The sequence below is a fragment of the Poecilia latipinna genome, unplaced genomic scaffold (assembly GCF_001443285.1).
Source record: "Poecilia latipinna isolate Pla-1442-1.1 unplaced genomic scaffold, P_latipinna-1.0 Scaffold333, whole genome shotgun sequence".
NCBI lineage: Eukaryota > Metazoa > Chordata > Actinopteri > Cyprinodontiformes > Poeciliidae > Poecilia > Poecilia latipinna.
Genome location: NW_015112949.1, coordinates 165,674 through 185,292, shown reverse-complemented (window position 1 = coordinate 185,292; position 19,619 = coordinate 165,674). Strand labels below are relative to the sequence as shown.

At 39.5% G+C, this 19,619-nt stretch overlaps 2 protein-coding genes across 2 annotated transcripts in view; both read right to left on the bottom strand.

The window, feature by feature from the left end:
* The window catches only part of vamp2 (vesicle-associated membrane protein 2), a 6,788-nt gene extending 897 nt beyond the window's left edge, over positions 1–5,891 (bottom strand). The window contains exons 1-5 of the mRNA XM_015035379.1: positions 5,380–5,891; positions 1,588–1,693; positions 859–1,017; positions 665–716; positions 1–579 (exon numbers count right to left, since the gene is read on the bottom strand). The exon at positions 1–579 is cut by the window's left edge and continues 897 nt beyond it. Coding sequence (XP_014890865.1) covers positions 563–579; positions 665–716; positions 859–1,017; positions 1,588–1,693; positions 5,380–5,381 — 336 coding nt within the window. The 5' untranslated portion in view covers positions 5,382–5,891 and the 3' untranslated portion in view covers positions 1–562. The remainder of the gene's footprint in view (positions 580–664; positions 717–858; positions 1,018–1,587; positions 1,694–5,379) is intronic.
* Positions 5,892–8,503: 2,612 nt separating this feature from the next.
* Positions 8,504–18,209, bottom strand: mpp1 (MAGUK p55 scaffold protein 1). The gene is made up of 12 exons (XM_015035376.1): positions 17,844–18,209; positions 13,835–13,963; positions 13,671–13,749; positions 13,054–13,139; positions 12,908–12,976; positions 11,264–11,460; positions 11,034–11,137; positions 10,875–10,955; positions 10,614–10,694; positions 10,302–10,504; positions 9,780–9,854; positions 8,504–9,210 (listed from the first exon to the last, which is right to left on the bottom strand). Exons 1-12 carry the CDS (start codon positions 17,964–17,966, stop codon positions 9,034–9,036), a joined length of 1,404 nt encoding a protein of 467 aa, XP_014890862.1. The 5' UTR covers positions 17,967–18,209; the 3' UTR covers positions 8,504–9,033.
* Positions 18,210–19,619: the final 1,410 nt, after the last annotated feature.

Below are 19,619 nucleotides of genomic sequence, written 5' to 3'. Positions count from 1 at the left end.
TAATAGGCAGTAGTCAACGCTAAAGCATACATCAAATTAATACAAAAAATAAAAAGTACAAAATGCACACACGCACGCACGCGCACGCACACACACCTACAAAACAGTATATCAGATATATATCAGAATAAAACTCTACAAAGAACTCTATATATCAGCTATGTAACAATTATCGCCAATTGTTGTACCGGTTTCTGTTGTTGCATCATCACGGGGGGTTGGGGGGGGCAAAGGTAGGGGGGAGGGGTTTGGTTCCCAGAATGGCAGGGTTAGAAAAGCCAAGAGTACTCAGAAAGAAGACAGGCTCACACACTCACAGAACAAATATCGACAGGGATCCAGAGACGAGGCTGTGGAAGTAAGGAGCGGGGGGCTGAGGAGAGCCACGGGGGCCCTGAAGGGTTTAGGGGTGTTATATCGAGGCTAGCTGGGGGGCGGAGATATACGTACATACAATAAATTAATTCATCTGTGGTTAATTTTGTCATCAATTAGAGGTTGTTTTTCTTTTTTCTTCTGTAGTAAGGAAGCTTGGATCAGACTGGGGTAGGAGCGACTCTTCTTAGGTGCTGAAGTACACTGTGGAAAGACGGAGCGGAACAAAGTGTTACAAGATTTTAAAAAGACACTACATGCGCACAGAAGGAAAGAAAAGGCTTCTTACCAATAATGACAATGAGGACAATCACACATATCACACCCAGGATAATCATCATCTGCAGTCAGCAAATTTTGGGGGGAAAGAAACACGTGTTAGAAAAGCAGAACAGTTTTCAACACGCCATAATCTAATCTTGTTAATATTACTTAACGTCAATGCTGCGTTCTAACTGAGCGAGCGCACCGCCGTTTCCTCACCTTGGCATTCTTCCACCAGTATTTATTCTTCAGTTTTGCAGCGCTAGTCTCAAACTGAGAGGCTCCAGCCTGCAGGGCATCGGCCCGGTCGTCCAGCTCTGACAGCTTCTGATCACGCTCCAGAACCTTGTCCACGTTTACGCGCATGATGTCCACCACCTGAGGAAAGAGACGCGGCAAAAGCTTTACTCAGAGATCCAGACCGAGGGCCGACGTGAGTCTGAGTTACAATAACGATAAATGTCGCCAAAACTGATCCACAGGTGGGTAGGGTAATTAAAAAGTGTACTAAAGTAAGAGACCAAGAAATCATTCAAGTAAGAATAAAAATGTATTTGGTAAAAAACGCGACTGTAGATTGTAGTAGAGCAAAACATCAATCATTAAAAATGTAAAAATTTCATCATCAAACGAACAAAAATACTCAATTTTGTGGATGTTTTGGTATTTTAAAGACCAAAATAAAAATTAAAAAATCAGCCAAATTAAACATTTTTGCAAATCAATATACAATTTTGACAAAAAGTGTCTGTGTCTAGTAACTTTCTGGTTAGAGAATCCAGAAATTTGACTCGAGTGAGAGTAGTGACACTTCATCACTAAGTTACTCAGGTGAAAGTAAAAAGTACAGCGTAGTAAAATACTCCTTAAAGTATTTCCCCCCTGCCCCAAAAGGTTACTTAAGTAAATGTGTGTGTGTGTGTGTGTGTTGCTTGTGTTTTCACTTACCTCATCCACCTGTGCCTGCGTCTGCTGCAGACGGCGGTTGCTGGTGAGATTGGGAGGTTGCTGACTTCCTCCCTCTGGCGCAGGGGCTCCAGCTGCTGGGGCAGACCTGATAGTTGAAAAACACAAACCGTCGAGAAATAAATCAAGTACATCTTTTAAGTTCAAATTCAACTTACGGTGATTTGCTACAGCTGGAGTTCAAATACTAGGTATTTATGATCTGTAGAAAAATACTAAAAGGAGAACAAACCTAATTTTGGAGTGCCTAATTCATTTAATTAAAAGTTACTATAAGTTATTGGTAGTTCCATCCATTGCGGAAGATCCGACGTGATCGGGATCTGAGAGCGCAATTGCGGGCTTTTGCAAAAGCTGAATGTCCACAGATGATGGCTGCAGCGACTGACAGAAAGTTAAAGCGAAAGTGTCATTTTATGACTGAAAAGTGAGAGAGTCAAGGGAAATGCCTCCCATGGTAACATGTAACAGCTACTTGGTACCCTGTTCTGTACAGCAAAGTGATTGGGAATGCAGATAATTTTTTTTTTTTAATCATCCACTGCTGTGCTTATTTAGGCGCCATATGTTACGCTCTTTCATTGTGCGTTTGGTACAATGATGAAGAATGGAAGACTATGGAGCTCAGCGATGTAAAACAGAATAAAGAAAAGTAAACCATAAAGGCAATTAACAGGTCAAACAAGGAAAATGTTCCATTTCTTTCCCTTTCATTGAATTCGTGCAACTGAAAATGTTTTTCAGTTTCTTCATGCAGTCTATTTTGATCTTACTAAAAAGCTGTCAAATGTGCTTTGACATACAAACTGGGATAGTCCAGTCCTTTTCATCAAGGAATGTGGAGCATGTTTATCTTTCACGGTGAATAAATGAGTTTAAAATATTGACATTTGACCTAAAATCAAATCAAAACTTGGCCTTTGCCCAGTAAGGTCATATCAGTGCACTTTTGCTCATAGGCTTTGTTTTTATTCATTTGCACAGGTTGGAGTTTTAAAGAGTTGACTTTGTGTAACTCTGTCTAAAGGTCAACCCTTTATGATCAGACATTACTAATCCGTTAACAACAAACAAATCCTTTAGAACAGTTGGCCTATTGGTGCTTGAGGTCAACGCCCTCCCAAGCAGTCAGAGACACAGCACTCTAAGGTACGTTTATTTTTTAGAACTGTCCCATTAGAACTGAAATTTGTCCAAATCAGCAAATGCATTTACTGCTTAAAAATAATCTTTTAACATGTGTCGTCGCTGTGTGTGTGTGTGTTTTTTGTGTGTGTGCGCCTCCAATGAGCACCATGACAAAGGCACAATGTGTGTAGATGTTCATGCTGTCATCACCTCCCAACTAACGCCGGGAAGACTTGCCAGCGCAGCGGCGAGGTTACTCGTCAGCTTCCGCATCCTGTGAAAAACCGCCAGCTGTGTTTCAATCCAGCCGTGTGGATTTACTGCCACTCTACTGTTCTGTCTGAACATGCTGAGCGCAGGGGAGTCTTCTTGAATTTCTAAAACTGAAGCTTAGTCAGAATATAGATGCAGCTTGATAAGCAAATGAGTGTTGTGTCTGTTGTAACATGGCTCTGAAAACAAACAAACAAACAAAAAAAACAAGATGCTGAAGGAAATGTGATCTGGCAAAGGCAGCTGAAATGACAAACGGGGAAGGTGAGGGTTCGCATGACTCTACAGGCTACTGCTGATGTGAGATTTGCTGTGAAAGCTAAATATATTCAACCCTGTTTTGAGACAGTGCTTATTAATATAGTTTTTCCCTGTGGCTTATAAAGCAGGCTGCTGAAACACTGATGGATCCTTAAGATAGATAGATAGATAGATAGATAGATAGATAGATAGATAGATAGATAGATAGATAGATAGATAGATAGATAGATAGATAGACATCTTTTTTGAAAAGTTTTTCCTTTGTTTGAATATTGTATACTGTTTTATCATTTAGTTTGATTATGTAAATATTCTATTCCCTTTTTTAAAATATATTTTTGGTTCTTTATTTTTTTTTTCATTTACTTCTTTAGATTTATTGCTTAGCTTATTTCAATAGGAAAACATGTATTTATAGTCTAAACTCATTTCCAATACCAGTATCCATATAGGCTGTTGGTTACAGCAAAATCAATTTTATGTAAGGTTTCAAATGCAAATGCAATTCAAAGTGAAACCATATCACTCTTTAAGACCCAACTATATTGCCAAGTAATTCTTATAACAAAACACAATTAATTTAAATAAACCATGGTTTGTGAACCTTAAGAAATTATTTTAGTTCGCAAACATTTTTGTGGTTTAGAATTCTCCTCTACTTCAGTTTTATCGAAGTTGTTTGTGACTATGCTTTATAAATAATTTATTAAATAAAATGTTGTGACTGGAAATGCATGCCGTTTGATTTTCAGTACTGGACAGTGACATTTCAGCACTGGACAGCGCCTCAGCATCCCTCATCAGCAGCCGTCTGATCTAAGCCTCTCTGTCTCTTTCTGTTTGATGTTACATGACTTTGCTCATACATTAAGGTCCACCATTACGTCCTATGGAGCTACAATAAGGCCATGTGTGACTATTACAACTATTAAATCTTATAACACTAACGAGGATGGGGTTCGGGCTTCTCAGTGCCTTTATGTAGACGTTTTCTATTCTGGTCACAAATGTAGAAAAAACTTATAGAGCGTGATGCCACGGGTGGGTGATATGTTGCTGGCACGAGGCAATTTAAATGTCATATAAAGACTGGCAGACGGAACTATAATGCTGCCTTTTCTTTACCTCCACCTTTTAAAAACAAAATCCATCGAAATGATACAGCAGATAACAAAATGCATCAATAAATATATTTAGTTTGTATTATTTAACCGAGGTATCACGAACAAGAAGAAATGTGGACAGATATGTAGCTGTCCGCCCTCGCATGACAATCGACGACATACAGTAGGAGGCTAGGCTATCCCCACCCCCCGCTGTAGGTTACAAATATCACGGGAACTAGGCCTAAACCAAATTCAAGCCTAATATTTCTGCCAAAAATAATAACATATTGGAATATTCGGCAATTACTGTCGACACTTTGAACCCTCAAAAGACTGACGCGGCTGAAACAGTCAGGGTTTGTTGAGCTTTGTGTCCTTGCTGCTTCTGGAATTAGCTTAATTCGTCACCTGCTGTTCGGTAACACCAAAACGAAGCCGTGAGTGTGTTCACTAAAAAAATGTCCATGTTAGACAACACGTTATTACATACGTTTAATTGACTCGGTGTGTGGTTTCATAGACTGGTGTCCTTTTCATTTCAAACCAGTCCAAACTGGAAAAAAAAATATATATATATATATATACACGCGCGTGCGTACAGGCGCGAGCGAGAATTCATCGGACGACCAACTGAAAGCGAGAAGAAAAAAAAAGAAAAGAAAAAACAGTCGGCCTCGTTCGTTTAAAAAGAGAACATTATACGGCTAATAATGCCCCTAATAGAGAGATAAACCCGATGCCTCCATCTGCTCCAAGGTTAGGCCGATTCGTTAGCGTCTGTGTTCACGTTCGGCTCACGTTATCAGACAGAGACGGCTCCTAAAATGAAATTAAATCCAACAATCTTCGACTATTAATATCGTGACAGTTGAGAAAAGCTACGTGATACAGCGGAGAAGTCGCTGCACATCCCCAAAATAGCTTATCAATTTCAGTCGTCAGTGCGGAATTGTATCAACTCGGGATTTTATTTTCAAATTAGCATTACAAGGGTGCTTGTACTTACATTTTCCTGGTTGTATTAGCTCGACAGCTGCGCTGAAATCCGGACTGGAGATGTTAGCGCGCACTAAGTGGCTGGCAGATGGATGTGGATTGCCTTCTGCGCTCCTCTCTACCCTCTGGCAGCCTTTGGTTGGTTATTGTGGCGTTTCCCTGCCTATATATCCTAGGAGGAGCACTGAATTGTGTCCCCGCACTACAAAAGGGTTCTCTTTCTGTTTTCCTCCTTGTTTGTGACGATGCGGCACCTGCAGGCTGTCAGTAGAGCCCGGGTCTGTGTGGTAATGAAGGTGTAATAAACAGCCGCCTGGATTAGGTGCACAAAGATGGCTCGGTGACGTCAGCAGCGGCGAGTTTCATGTTGAAATGGGTGGCTTACACTTCAGACACACCGCTTTACCTCCTCGGAGAGGGCTGTTTTTATCCTCGGATACAGTAACTGGATGTCTCCTCGGACGCTCTTCAAAGACCATACATGTTCTGTGCAGAACGGAGTTTTAAGGTCCTCAAATAGAGCTAATGTTGATTTCAAGACTGTATGTCAACAAAATGGCGTTCTTGGAAAGGGGGTGTGGCGAGGCTCACACTGGGTGCCTGTTATCATTCATAGTAAACATGAATGTTGGACATGCTGGGGCATAAGACTACCTTAGACTAAATTGTCTAGCATGTCCCTTATAGTTAGGTAACTTATATTTTTGGACTGATGCTTTACATTTAACACTTTATTTTGGATGTGTTTAATTCATGTAATGACAGATGTTTCAAGTTTGGTTCCTTCCTCCTCCTTCGGTGTTTTCATACAATTGTCGTAAAATATGAATTAATGAATATTAAGTGAAAAGATATAATGTATATTAATTTTAATAGCACTTTTCTCAAATAGTTCCTTCTTTCAGAGTTGGGCTACAATGAAAATTACACAAATATACACTGTTGCACTCTCTCTTAATAGGTTGTCAGTGCATTGGCTTCAGAAATAACTGAAGAGATTATTGGAGGAAAATTATGAGACAGAATATGAATTTTGATATTTACATAAAACTTAAAAAAAATCCTTTTTGTTGCCGATGGCATAATTTTGTCCACATTTACTACTCGTCTTATCGGAAACAGTAAGGTTCATCCAAATAGTTTGGCATTAAGCCTGATTCAAAAACATCAGCTTTGCTTATTTTTCTACAGTGCTGTTAAAGTTTAATGGAGAGCAGCAAAAGTAAATGAGGTGGGTTAGCTGTGCTTACCAGCAACTGATGGGCTCTTTAAGGACATAATATTGTGGAGTATCATCTCTACTGGCTGAAAATTGAGTTGTTAGAATGTCATTACAGTCATGAGACGGTCACAGCAACCGTCTTCAGTCATAGGTTTCTTCAGATTTGTTGCAACACTGACTGCTACTGGAAGACCCTTCCGCCCAAAAATAAGGACTGAACTACACAGATACTGATATAAAAACTCTGAATACCAGAATGCTCTGTATTAATCCACCTTCAGTTTCTAGGAGTAATGTCACAGCTTGATCATGTGACATGATCAACAAAACTTTGAAACAGAAGAAGCTGTTGTCTCTTTGCCAGCCTTCAAGGACTCTATCAGGGAGAAAACCCACATGACATATTTCTTTGCTGGCAAGAAAAGGTCCTACATCTTAAAAAAAAAAAAAATAAATAAAAAAAATTCCTGGATCCAAAGTTGATCAGTTTCCTGTTTACTAGCTGGCAACTGTATGCTTCTGGAAGAAGGATGCTCTTCTTATTGGGTCTTCCAGCACCTTCTGGATCATAATGTTGGTTCTTTGCACCAAGAAGTTTGATCAAATATCCAGCCAGGATAAAGGATAAAAAAGGAAGAAAAAAAGGTTACAGGAATTTGAATGTGTGTCTTCAGTTTTCTAAAGCTACTTTAAAAAAAACCACCAGTTCCCTATAACTACAAATATCTTACCCAGTAATCTGTGCTAACTGTTCCAGAAATATCAAGTTGCTCAAAATAAAATATGGTTTCATTTCCACATTCATTTGGCTCATTATTCTGTTATTTCACACTCAAAACCGACATTCCCTGTCATAGATTTTGTATGACCACACTCTGAACAGCTTTACTTCCTGAGAGGAAGGACAACGTTGATAACTAAAAGCTATTTGATTATTCGTAACGTTAAGCAATCTTTTAGGGACGCGTCGTACCTGCAGTTTTTGGTTTCACCACATGGTGGTGCCAGAGGACAGCTTTGCGACACTAAGAATAACTCGAAAAGACAGTGAACGTTGCCTTAGTAACCATCTCTGTCACAATGTCACGGTCATGTGGCACAGCACGCCAACATGAGATGCTCTCCCAACTTTGACCCAGAAGATTAGCAGGCGGAATGCAGCAGGAACAGAAGAAGTGTCTGTCTCTTTGGCAACAGACAAAATGTAAATTAATGGGACATTTTTTTTTTTTTTTTTTTTAAATGTCCCATCAATTTACAAAAATGGAACATAAATAAAAGGCACATTTATTTTTTTAAACAACCTAAAATGTATTTTCTTCACTTTTTAGAGACTGTCAGCAAATTTGATAAATTGTTCTTCAATTGATTTATTTTTTGTTTATGTTGAAATGTTGCATGTTAGGACATTTATTCCCGCTGGTTTTGGATGTCGTGCTGCTGGAAGGAATTTTGCTCTTACTTTTGGACATTTATGATACAGAAGTATGGCAATAACTTGTGTGCTTTTGAGATTTTTTACATCTCTAAAGCTACCGGAGATCCTTCCTGTCCACATCACCATCCACAATGACTCTTTGAAGACACTTGGATATTAAATGTTGCAGCATTTAATTCCCATTTGGGATAAAGCAAGCATTTTTGAATGTTTTTACTTTAGAATAGAATGTGAAGACTTCCTAATGCATTTGCATATAATGTCAGTAGAAGCTATTCTGAGGAACTTTAACTTTAAATGATTTTTTGAAACGCACCACTATTATTCAACACGATGGACTGAGACGTAAATCAAAGTGTGTATTTTTTTTTCCTTCACTTCAGTTTATCTAAATTTATTTACATCAGATTTTGTGAGAGAGAGAGAGAGAGAGAGAGAGAAAAAGAATTATGAAAAACAACATTGCAACAGAGCTAGGAGCTGTTTATTTTCTGTTTTTATTTTGCTGAAAAGTGCCTTTACAGCCCCCCATAACGAATACAGTTTGGAGAAAATCCAGTGTAAAACCCTGCGAGGTTGTCAGTGGTCGACTAGAAGGTTTTGTGCTGAGGGTGTTGTATGGAGTTACACAGACAGAACAAGCAGAGTCTGAGAACTTTCATTTCATGGCTCGATCTAATGGGATCAGAAAAGAGGATCATTAGAGGCGATGTGTCACGCGACAATTTATTTTTACTTTAAAGCATTTATATCTTTCACAGTTGAGGTCCTGTTTTGCATTTGATAATCTGTCAGCTATCACAAGAGGTGTGCAGCACCTAAAGCCGAACATATTTAAAACACCCTTTCGAGGTCATCCTTTCTACATATTGCTTTATTGTGCAAACAACAGTGCAAAGGAATCAAACGCGCCGCTAACTCAGAGGTTTGGTGGAAGGAGTGACGTATTGCGCCCACGTTTGGGAACGCGGCTCTGAATCAAACGTGCGCCGGACGGCCCTTTCTCAGTAGACCCACGATATAGGCACCCACTGTGGGGTGGAGGTGGCCTGCTCCATGGCCTCCTCCACGCCTTTCACGCTCTCGTCTACGTCGTTGTTGACGAGAACCACGTCAAAGTAGTGTCCGTATGTGCTCAAAATGGCGTCCGACTCTTTCTGGATCATCTGAAGGTTTTCAGTCTGCAAAAATAAATAAATAAATAAATAAAATAAATATCAGATCATTTTTTTTTTATTATTATTATTACTTTGTTCAGCTTTTCAAACAAATCTACCATGCTTTGCAAAAGTATTCAGAACTTCTTGTACTTATAAAAATAATGTGACAAATCCAGATAAATTAGCATAGTAGTTTTAGGTAGATTAATAAAATTATAATATTCGGCCAGGATTGTCCTGAAAAAGAGACTTTTGATCTCAATGGGATTTTCCTGGTAAAATAAATATAAAATAAAGTAAAAAAAAAATTATATATATATATATATATATATATATATATATATATATAAAACATTTTTCTAAATCACAGCTCCCCTACACTCTGACACCCCAAAGCAAAATGCATCAAAAAACATGAACTTCACAACTATGAACAGGTTTATGATGGTCTACCAAATAAAATTCCAGTAAAGCATTGACTTTTGTAGTTGTAATGTGACAAAAGGTGAAAAAAGCACATAAAGAATGACTTAATTATTTTTAGAGGCATTATTTTTGTTGTTTTTTTGTTTTGTTTTTGCATGTAGCACCTGTGCAGCTGTGTTAGTAGGAGCGATGAACACCACCAGTGGAGCAAAATCCGCAGTCCGAACAAGTTTCAGGGTCTGGAAGAGGAATGACCATTCAATAAACTGGCAGTTGGAAACAATATTATTAGTTTCATTACATAAAACATAATCATCTAGTGTAGCAGAAATCAAAACACGGTCTCTCTTCTACCTTTGAAATTTCCTTAAATGAGGGTTCTTTTGAAATGTGAGGATGTTGGCTGTTTTCAAAATGCTACAGTTGGACTGAACATGTGCGAATGTAAAGTGTAATGTTGGAATTATTACAGCATCCAAAATGTACTGGCAGCCTGGATTGAGGTGGATAAAAAGAGTTTAAATGAATTACCATATGTTCTTTTTTCATTAATATAACCTCACCATAAAAAAAAGTGAAAATCCAATATTCAGACCCAACTGTTTAAAGCACATAATTCCTACTGTTTTTGTTTGACATTTGTACATCATGTCAGATCTAAGAAGCCAAGAGTCCAAAACGCTGACCTGTGGTTCTATGTCCAGCACGGCAACTTTGCCTTGATCGTGGATCTTGTGGATGGTCTCGAACTTGGTTCCGAACATGAATCCCTGAAAGCTGCCGTATTCCAGCAGCTCGTTTTTGGAGATGCACTTGGTCATGTCTTCGTTTGAGATGAAGTAATACTCCTGTCCGTTCTCCTCGTCCTTTCGCTGGGGCCTGGTGGTGTCTGCGCACATTCAACTTTAAAGAGTAAACGGAAACAGCTCTACGAGATGAGCAAAAAAAAAACAAAAACCCAAAAAACAACAAAACAAGTGAGCAGTCTTTCTACTCACGTGGTGCAGGGTAAGTGAATTTCTCAGGGTATTTTGTTAAAAGAGAATTTTTGATGTGGCTTCTCCCAACACCAGGCGCCCCTAGGAAGAAGCAAAATTCTCTAAATGTCACCTTTAGAGAGACACTGTAGCTCAAAATGAACTCAAATGTATCACATTTTTTTAGAAGAAGTGCACAAATATGTGTTTTATATTTCAAAATTTGGAATGAAGTTCCTGCAAATTGACAATTGGCCCTTTATTTTAAACAACAAAGCTTACCGATTAGCACAAGAGTTTTCCTTTTAAAAGCAGGGAGCCTCACAACCTCCTCATACGAGATCACGTCCAGCTGGTCGAAAACTGCAGGAGGACAGTTTAGTTTGTTTAGACAAAACTCGCAGCACGGAGTCGGCGACATGTGCAAAAAGCTGCACTCACTGGAGCTGTGTTTGGCGAGGTACTTGTCTTTACACTTCTTTTTCTTTCCGAACGGACTGCAGGACTGCCTGCTCTGCTTGGCCTTGCTTTTGCTGGCCACCCTCCTGCAAAGAAAAAACACACACACACACACGGATTGAGCCGGGAATCTGTGGAATGCGGCGCCTGCGTGCGTCCGTCACCCCGCAGGGTTTCGTTTCGGCTGCACTGAAGAAACGTCAGTCGTTTACCATTCTTGGAGTTCTGGAGAGGGTATCAGTCCGGCGAAGTCGACGGCGCTGCTCTCCACTCGGCCCTGCCACCAGTTTGGATCCTGCTTGTTGATGATGTGGATGATGTCGCCCGTCTGGAACTTCAAACCGGCCTCTTTGCAAGGAATGAGGTCGTCCGTGGAAGGGTCGTAGTCGAACTGAGCCCTCATGTACATCTGCAGATTAGGGTCAGATCCATGTGATGCAGTGAAAGACCGTTTTATTTATTTATTTATTTTAAGTAAACTAAATATATTATTTTAACAGTGCGATGAGTAATCTGTCGACTCTTCTACATGGGTGTGAAAAACAATACCAGTGAACTGCTCAGATCACCAATTCTTTTACAAAGAGCAGAAATGCGAGAGATGAATCTCTGAGCCTGATCATTCTTTACTGAAATTAAAATTCTTAAACAAAAAGGAATGAGAAACTGCTGATTTCTTATTGACAATTGCAGTATAAGTTTTTTTAAACAACCTGCATCACAGATAATTATATACATATTCAATACTCTAGAGCTTTTGCAAATAACCTTTAAAAAGGTATTAAACATCCTTTGAATAAGTCCAGATTTTTGTATATGCGAGTGGATGTCCCAGGTGTCCTTTTGGATGCTAAACATCTAATTTTAAGTAAGTATGTTAAAAAGAAAATAACATATATTTTATATAAATTAATAATTTTCATTTTGCTTCGTGTTTTTTTTTTTTTTTCTTTTAAGTGTCCAACAGTATTTTAAAACACGTCTTCCTTACTTTTTGGTACCCCAGATACAGATGTGTACAAAGAAAAACAAAACAAAACAAAGAAATGTCATCTTTTATTTTTAATCACAAAATATACCAACAATAGATTTAGAAAAAGACACCTTTTAATGAGGGTATATTTACTAAAACGGAGGGAAAAAATACATATTAAAGAAATAATAGAAGTGTGTTTGCTTTACATTTTTTACCAAGGGTGTCAATAAGTTTGGATGGGACTGGAGATTTGTAGTATTCCAAAACACTCCACTGGGAACTTTCCCAGCACACAGACACTTTTTTACCACTAATCTGCATAAAAGTGCAGTGGAGTGTGCTGGATCACTAAATCAATGTTCTTAATACATAAAGAAAGCAGATAATGTTCATCTGCACCAACTACTGGTCTACAAACTGGAAGCTAGGTTTGCCATCACTGATCACAGCAAATATAAAGTCTTAAGCATTGGGGAATAAAAATCACTTTTACAGATTAGTTATTAAAAATCACTATTAAATTCCTCTTCTAGTTAGATTCGTCTGTAGCATGTTACAAGCTGCGGTTTTTCAGTGTGTTTTGAATCAAGAGCATCCATTTTCCCAGCAGGAAAATGGATGCCTGAATTAGCACACTGTGTCCAGTAGATGGCAGTATGAAACCCACTATTAGTGCGTTTCATGCTAAAAAAAAAAGAAAAAAAAAAAACTACTGCTAACGGTTGGGATTATCCTTCAACGTAAACTAATTTCATAGTCACCTGATTAAGAGAAGAGTCACCTAAACAAAATCATTTCAAACAGGAAAGTGAAGAAAACATGATTATAGCAGTAATAAAACATGCTAAGGCTAGGGGGCAGCGTGACGGCGGGGCCTTACCTCACACACTCTGGGTCGACCCTGCATCTTGGGGATGATCTTCATCGTTACTACGCCAGTGGTCTCTTTCTGCAAGGCGAGGTTTTAAATTTGAGGAATCAGGCGAAACAAAAGACGAATTTAAAAGCTTAAGATTTCCGACTTACTAGAATTTTTTGGAGCTGATCCACAGTGTGGTTTGTCACACTTTTTCCATTGATTTCTGCTATTTCATCCCCTTCGTGTATGGAGCCTGAAAAGAAGAATCCAAATATTTCTTTTGCTTTTTTTTTAGGACTTCTGCCTAGGTTTTGGCCTGTACATAAAACTAAATATTTAACAAACTTGAAAGATATTTGGAAAAAAAAAAAATCTTCTTAGCTCTGTTCTGGCTGTTAAGCACATGTCATACATGCCAAAGCTTTTGTCCTGCGTTTCTTTTGGATTCACAATTAAAACTGAACGATATGCCACAAAAAAATATCGCAATCATGTAATCAGTGTTTGCGATATATCGCAAAGATCTTTGTTATTCCAGCTAAGCTTCAAAACTGTGTTTTTTCTCTCCCTGTTGCTAGGATACCTTGGTGTAAATGTAAATGTTAATTTGGACATACTTAGGAAAGGAAACATTAAATAAATTCAACTGTGTACTCTCTCAAATTTTTTATTTTATTTTTACTCAGAAAAAGACCTAAAGCTGCATGTTGCTTAATCGTTTAAACTCCGTCTCGGGTCCCCAACATCACATGAATCATATACCAAAGAAAAGATGAAAAGTCACCTTGTCTGTGGATCATTCCCCCGTGTAATATCCTGGCCACCGTGCAGCGCTGCTTTTCGTTTAATTTCAGCGTGACGCCCTGCAGGCGAGCAACACAAGACAACAGTCAGCAACTCATATCTAGGCGTGAAGCGACCGGAGGCCTTTCACGGCGTAGAGCATACCATCGGCTCGGAGGGATTCTTCTCAAAGGCGACTTCTTTCATGCTGGTCGGCTCTGATCCGTTCATGTGTCCGGCGCAACCGTTGGTGTAGGACTCGGCTCCTCTGTCCTCCAAGGTCTGCATGGCCAACTGGGGAGGGATAAAGACGAGAAAATGAGGCACTCGCATCAAAAATGGATCAAAATATGAACTTTCACACTCCGATCCGACGGTTTTAATAATAATATTCACACTTGTGTGCATCCCAAAAAAAAAAAAACTAAAAAAAAAAACTGTTTCATTGTGTTTCGTTGTGTGTTCAAGGTTGAATATTAACCTGCCGTTTTAACACCCGATTAAGCACCTCCTGTCATCTGCTCCCCCCCACCCCCCAGCTTCATGTAGTCATGGAAACAACGAGCGACATCAGGTGATGAAAAGATTTGAAAAAAAAAAAATAGAAATCATCTTCTGACTTTTTTGGAATTTAACACCGAAATAAAGTTGCTTCATGCAAACCACAACATTCTTCCAGGAAAGGCTGAGGGATCGCATTAAATGTCAAGATAAGATGGTTTGCAGTATTAAAAACTTTTCTAAGTGAATCTCTGAGCTATGACCTGGGAGGCCTGCATCATCAGCACAAAGTTCCTGCATTAAAAACGACGCATCAGCGCCACCTCAGCAGAAAGGGATGTTGTCCGTATCCAGCTTCAGCACAACAATAAACCAATAAATATCATCATCGCTCTGCTGCGCCTCCTCCGGACGCGCCGCATTTTCTCCTCGATCCCACTTCTGGTTTCTGTATTGCGGACTAAACAGCGGCCAGGGAGGCTGACGGTTATTTATACCGGCCTGGTGAGAGCAGGAAGAGATCCGACGCTCGGCAGATGAAGTTACATCCTCTGTGTCGCCGTAAACATCCTGAGGGGCTAAACTCCAAAGTCCTCCCTGCTCACTTTGTTTAGCCTCACAGAGCTAAAACAACTGGAGCTAAACAAGTTGCACAACCCGAGACGGTTACAGCTCACGCATGATTGGTGCAGCAGGACTTTTTAATGACCTCAAATTAGACGTGATGCGTTCAAAATGCCATCACGGCGTCCGCATTCTTCTAAGGCTTTTCATGAGAGAGTGTTGGAGCGATTCAAATTTCCACTGATGGCGTGGAGGATACTAATGTGACACTGTCCCTCCCCGACCTGTTGCTGTGAACTGCTGCTCAGCTCATTATAAACAACCACACTTTTCCCTCGCTTTCAAAAAATAAAAAATAAATAAAAATCTAGTTCTGCTTTTCGGTCATGGTGTGGAAACTCAAAGTCAAAAGGCTGACTTGCTGGCTAAGCAGATAGACTGACTAATTATCCTACTAATATTAGCAAAGAAAACAATAATATTCATGGCAACAAGCATTTTGCGGGTGTTTTTATTTTTAACTTTTGCTTAAGTCCATGTGTCAGAATTTAAATCTGACATAGTTTTAGTTTTAAATGGAACAACTGGTTCATGTTCTAGATTGTTGCCTTAAAAGTTCGTATACGTACTGTGGAACCATCAGCTTTTATGGAAGCACTTAACTGCCAGAGCTTGGAAATAAATTCAGGAGCAGCATTTCATTTAAACGAGGATATTTTCTCATTGTAACGAAAAGCAAAACTCATTGAAACGAGAAAGCGTTAAAGGGTTTGTTATAACAGGATTTATAACTCAGCTAAACCAAAATATCTTCTCTTAATAAAGAAAGGCCATAACAGAGAAACAGCAGCACCTCTCTTGGGATTTTTAAGTGTCATCTAGAAGACATAGGGTGAGGAGGAGAGTCAGAGACAAAGTTGGAATCAGTCAGAGGAGCGCATTTTTATCTTGTTAAAACTAAAATCTTTGTCATTATAATGAGCTATAAAACTTGTCTAGTTGTAACAACAAATGTTCTTGTTTTATCAAATTTTGCATCTTGTTTCTGTTACTCCTGAATTTATTTCCAAGTTCTGGCCAACAAAACAACTTTAGTAAGCTTTACTTCAGCCCGTTGCAGTGCGAGGCAACAGGCGGAGGAGGGGCAGTGCTCTTTTACAGAAGTCTCACGTCTGACATTTTCTCTGGTGTCTCGTTTTCCCTTCCTTTTTTTTCCCCCACTGTAGAAAAGAATAAAAGGGGGCGGGGGAGTAAGGTTGACAAGATCCTTGCTGAACTTGAATGCCACTTTTTGGGCATGGAGACACAGGACAAACAAAAGCAGACTCTAAAATGCTCCTCAGGCGTCTGTGGAGCTACAGTAATGAAGAAGTCAGACTAAAGCACTGCAGTTCAACTTTATGTAGACCAAAAGTGAATGATTTCCATGCGAAAAGGAAGTATATAAAGGCATGATGCGTCCTATCATTTTTGATAGCACAGCTAACCGTAAACGCCGATGTTTATGTGAACTCCTCCGATCATTACCTTAATTATTTAGATTCACAAAACTCTTCCAAAACCAGCACATTACATGATAAACAGAGGCTGAAAGATCCGAAGTATAAAACGAGGTTTCTACCACACAGACAACAGAAACAGCCTTCCTGTTATCTGCTACAAGTCTTGGTCTCTCTTGCTCTTTGGCAGCTAAACTGACATCTCTGTGCCCCCTCAAAATTCCATTTAAAAACCTCACTGATGCGCTTACATCACTCAGGATGTGGTAGTAGGTTAGATAAGATTTTTAATTTTGTGACTAGACAGTTTCGATCAAGAAACTGCTTTAATCTGGATCTATTTACCTCATTTGCTGCCAAGAGTGGAATCCACTGATTCCTCGAAGTGGCCACCCTGTGGTCACTAAAGTTTAAACTGTTATGACACCAATAACAGTTTAAACAAAAGCACAAAAATTGCAGTTCCTTGGAACAAACACTGGGGGTGGGGGGTGATTCAGCAGCAGCTTCAAGGGTTGTTGATGTTCAAACAGGGCGTTCGATTCTCACTTTGTTCTGCTTGACAGCCATCTTTCCTTTAACCATGTGATTTAAAGGATTCGTGATGAGCTGAAAGCAAACACCACCGGCGGACATAGTGACAACCTCACAGAAAACAGAGCAGGACAGGGCATGTCCTCAACAAGAAACGCAAGTTATAGGCAGTTCCCCTTTTCATTAAACCGGCATCCCCCACTGTTAAGATAACGTGACCTCACTGGGAGACAGTGATTTAACCAATCTGCACTGGGCCCAAGGACAAAGTCGTGTGATTGGAGTGGTAAACTGCTGATATGAGGAAAGAAGCTTCCTCCCTTCCCCTCACTATCTCACTAGTGCTGACCTTTCAAGTTTTTAAGAGATATTCTGCAACAATGACCTGCTTAGTATATGTCCAAATCCCCTCCGTTTTGCTGCCTGGACATTTAACTTGAGTCAAAATTATTGTTCTTACAACAGAAAAACAGGCTGGAGCAGTTTGATGAAGTAAACAACCTGACTTCACCTGACTGCTGAAGCTAATTCCTGATCCAAGCCTGTGGGAAAGTTTTACGCAACAAACTGAACAAAGCAAAGAGCAACTGGGTAGCAAACTGTACAAAATGTAGAATGTAAAAAAAACCCTAAGGAAAATACAAGGCCTACTGGTGATCATTTGAAATGTTCAGCGTGCAACAGTTTATTATAACCTCAACTGCTTACTCACTGTCCTATGATCACAGCCAGAAATACACACTTGTCAGCTGTATTTGGACGCAGTTTGGCGTAAAATGCAGAAGTGAAATTCCCAATCAAGTGTCTTCTGGAGTCTAAAATAAGGTTGACAGACTGGAAAAGTGCAACGGTTGCTGACAAAGACCTGCTGATTTGACAAAAAAAGACACTTGAAGCTCTTATTTCGAAAATGATGGAGTTTATAACCAACTCCGCGGTTATAAACACAGCTAGAAAGACTGTGTTGTGATTTTGCAAAGTTACAGGCAACAATGAGCACCCCATAATCTGCTACCCGGAAGCAAACGCTTAAAAAAATAGAGGGGGAGACACAATAAATAAGGCAGACATCTTACCTTGTCAGATTTTGGTTTGTTTTGCAGGAGCTGCTCCAGGTACAGATCAGAAAGGGCTGTCCGGACGCTGTTCACCGGCTCTAGTGTGAGGGCAGGTCCGTTTTTATTGGATTCTAACGTCATCTTCTTCTGTTAGCTTAAAAAAACACTGTGAACCCGACTTGCCCCCAGACCAAGGTTCACAGGAGGCTTGATGAAACTGCTGATAAGGACTCTTGACGACAGGATAAGTCGCCGTCTGGGGTAAAAGTCCAAGGTTTTAATCAGCAGCAGGTGACGAACAGGAGATAACTACAGCGGGGACACCGCTGACGAAGCAAGTAAACACACAACTGCCGCTGCTGCTGCTGCGCTCGGAGCGTCAGGCTCGTGCTGCGTTCAAGTGCCACTTCTAAGCTCCGAACATACACAACTTTACTCTTTTACTGTGATTTGAGGGGAAATAAACTAACCAGTTGCGTGAAAAAGTTTCAAAACATCTTGCACTGCTTTAAATAATGGCTTTGCAAGTACCATTAAACTTTCAAAACGTGTCTTTCATTTGTTAGGTTAAGTTGAAAACAATAACAATAATAATAAACAAGAATAGCTGTTTTTACCATTTTTAAATTAAAAGAAAAATCAAAGAGAATTACAAACCATTTTCACACGGAAGTCGGAATTTCCAAGTTTTAAGTTAAATTTTTAATCTCGAATATAAAACTTCCCAGATAATATTTATGTATGGGACCCACTTGAGTAAGGAATTCAAATGTTACTTCACATAGATTTTTATTTATTTTTATTTTTGCATAACATCCCCAATATTAATTGTCTACCTATACTTATCCAGGGATGGTCTTGGCATGGCACACCTAAACCAAAATACAAAATAAATTTTTAGGACTTTTATTATATTGGTGTTATAAGAGGGGATGGATGCAGAACCTGGAATGAGTGACAGATAAAGAAAGTTAATGTGCATATGATAATTTGTTTTAATAGACTTGGATTAAACTGTTAAAGTAACAAGCAAGAAAGCACACCAAGTCCTTCAACGCTTTGGATAGGTCTTTATTGAGATAAGCAAATTTCCAACGGTTTTGAATGCACCACCACCGCAGAGTTTTCAGAAAGACTGCGCTAACGGAGCACGAGGAAGCAAAACAACGCCGTCCTTAAGAACACGGTGATCCCAGAAAGCGCACCCAGCTGCAACGGGGAGCTTACACAACACTCACAGCTGCCATCGGGGCCTACAGCGACCTGCAACGCTTACAAATAAAAGTAGCAGGGCCGAGTTTAAAAATCCGAATGAGCATTATTTCCTTCGTTAAGGTTCGCGAACTTGCAAAACTGGACTGAAGAGAGTTTGTACAGTACACCACGCCCATTTGATGTGACGCTACACTCTAGGGGACAATAAAACACGGACAACTACGTATGAACCCGTTGCACTTTATTTTAACAAGACCGCTACAGTAGATTGCTTATATCTTTCAAGTTTTTTTTTTTTTTTTTTTACACATTACAACCACAAACTTCCATGTTTTACTGTTACAGACCAACAAACTGTATGACTGGGAAATAAAAATTAATGAACACACTGGTTTACAACAAAAATGGAAAAGTGTGGCTTCTACATTCAGCCCCATTTACTCTGATGCACTTAAAATGGAGTTGGGAATGTCTGTCGGCTGAAGATTCTTTGATTCGTCTTCATTGATTCTTGGAAACAGTTGGAGCTCAGTCAGATTGGATGGACAGAGAGCGTCTACCTAGAGAGAAAGCCTTCAC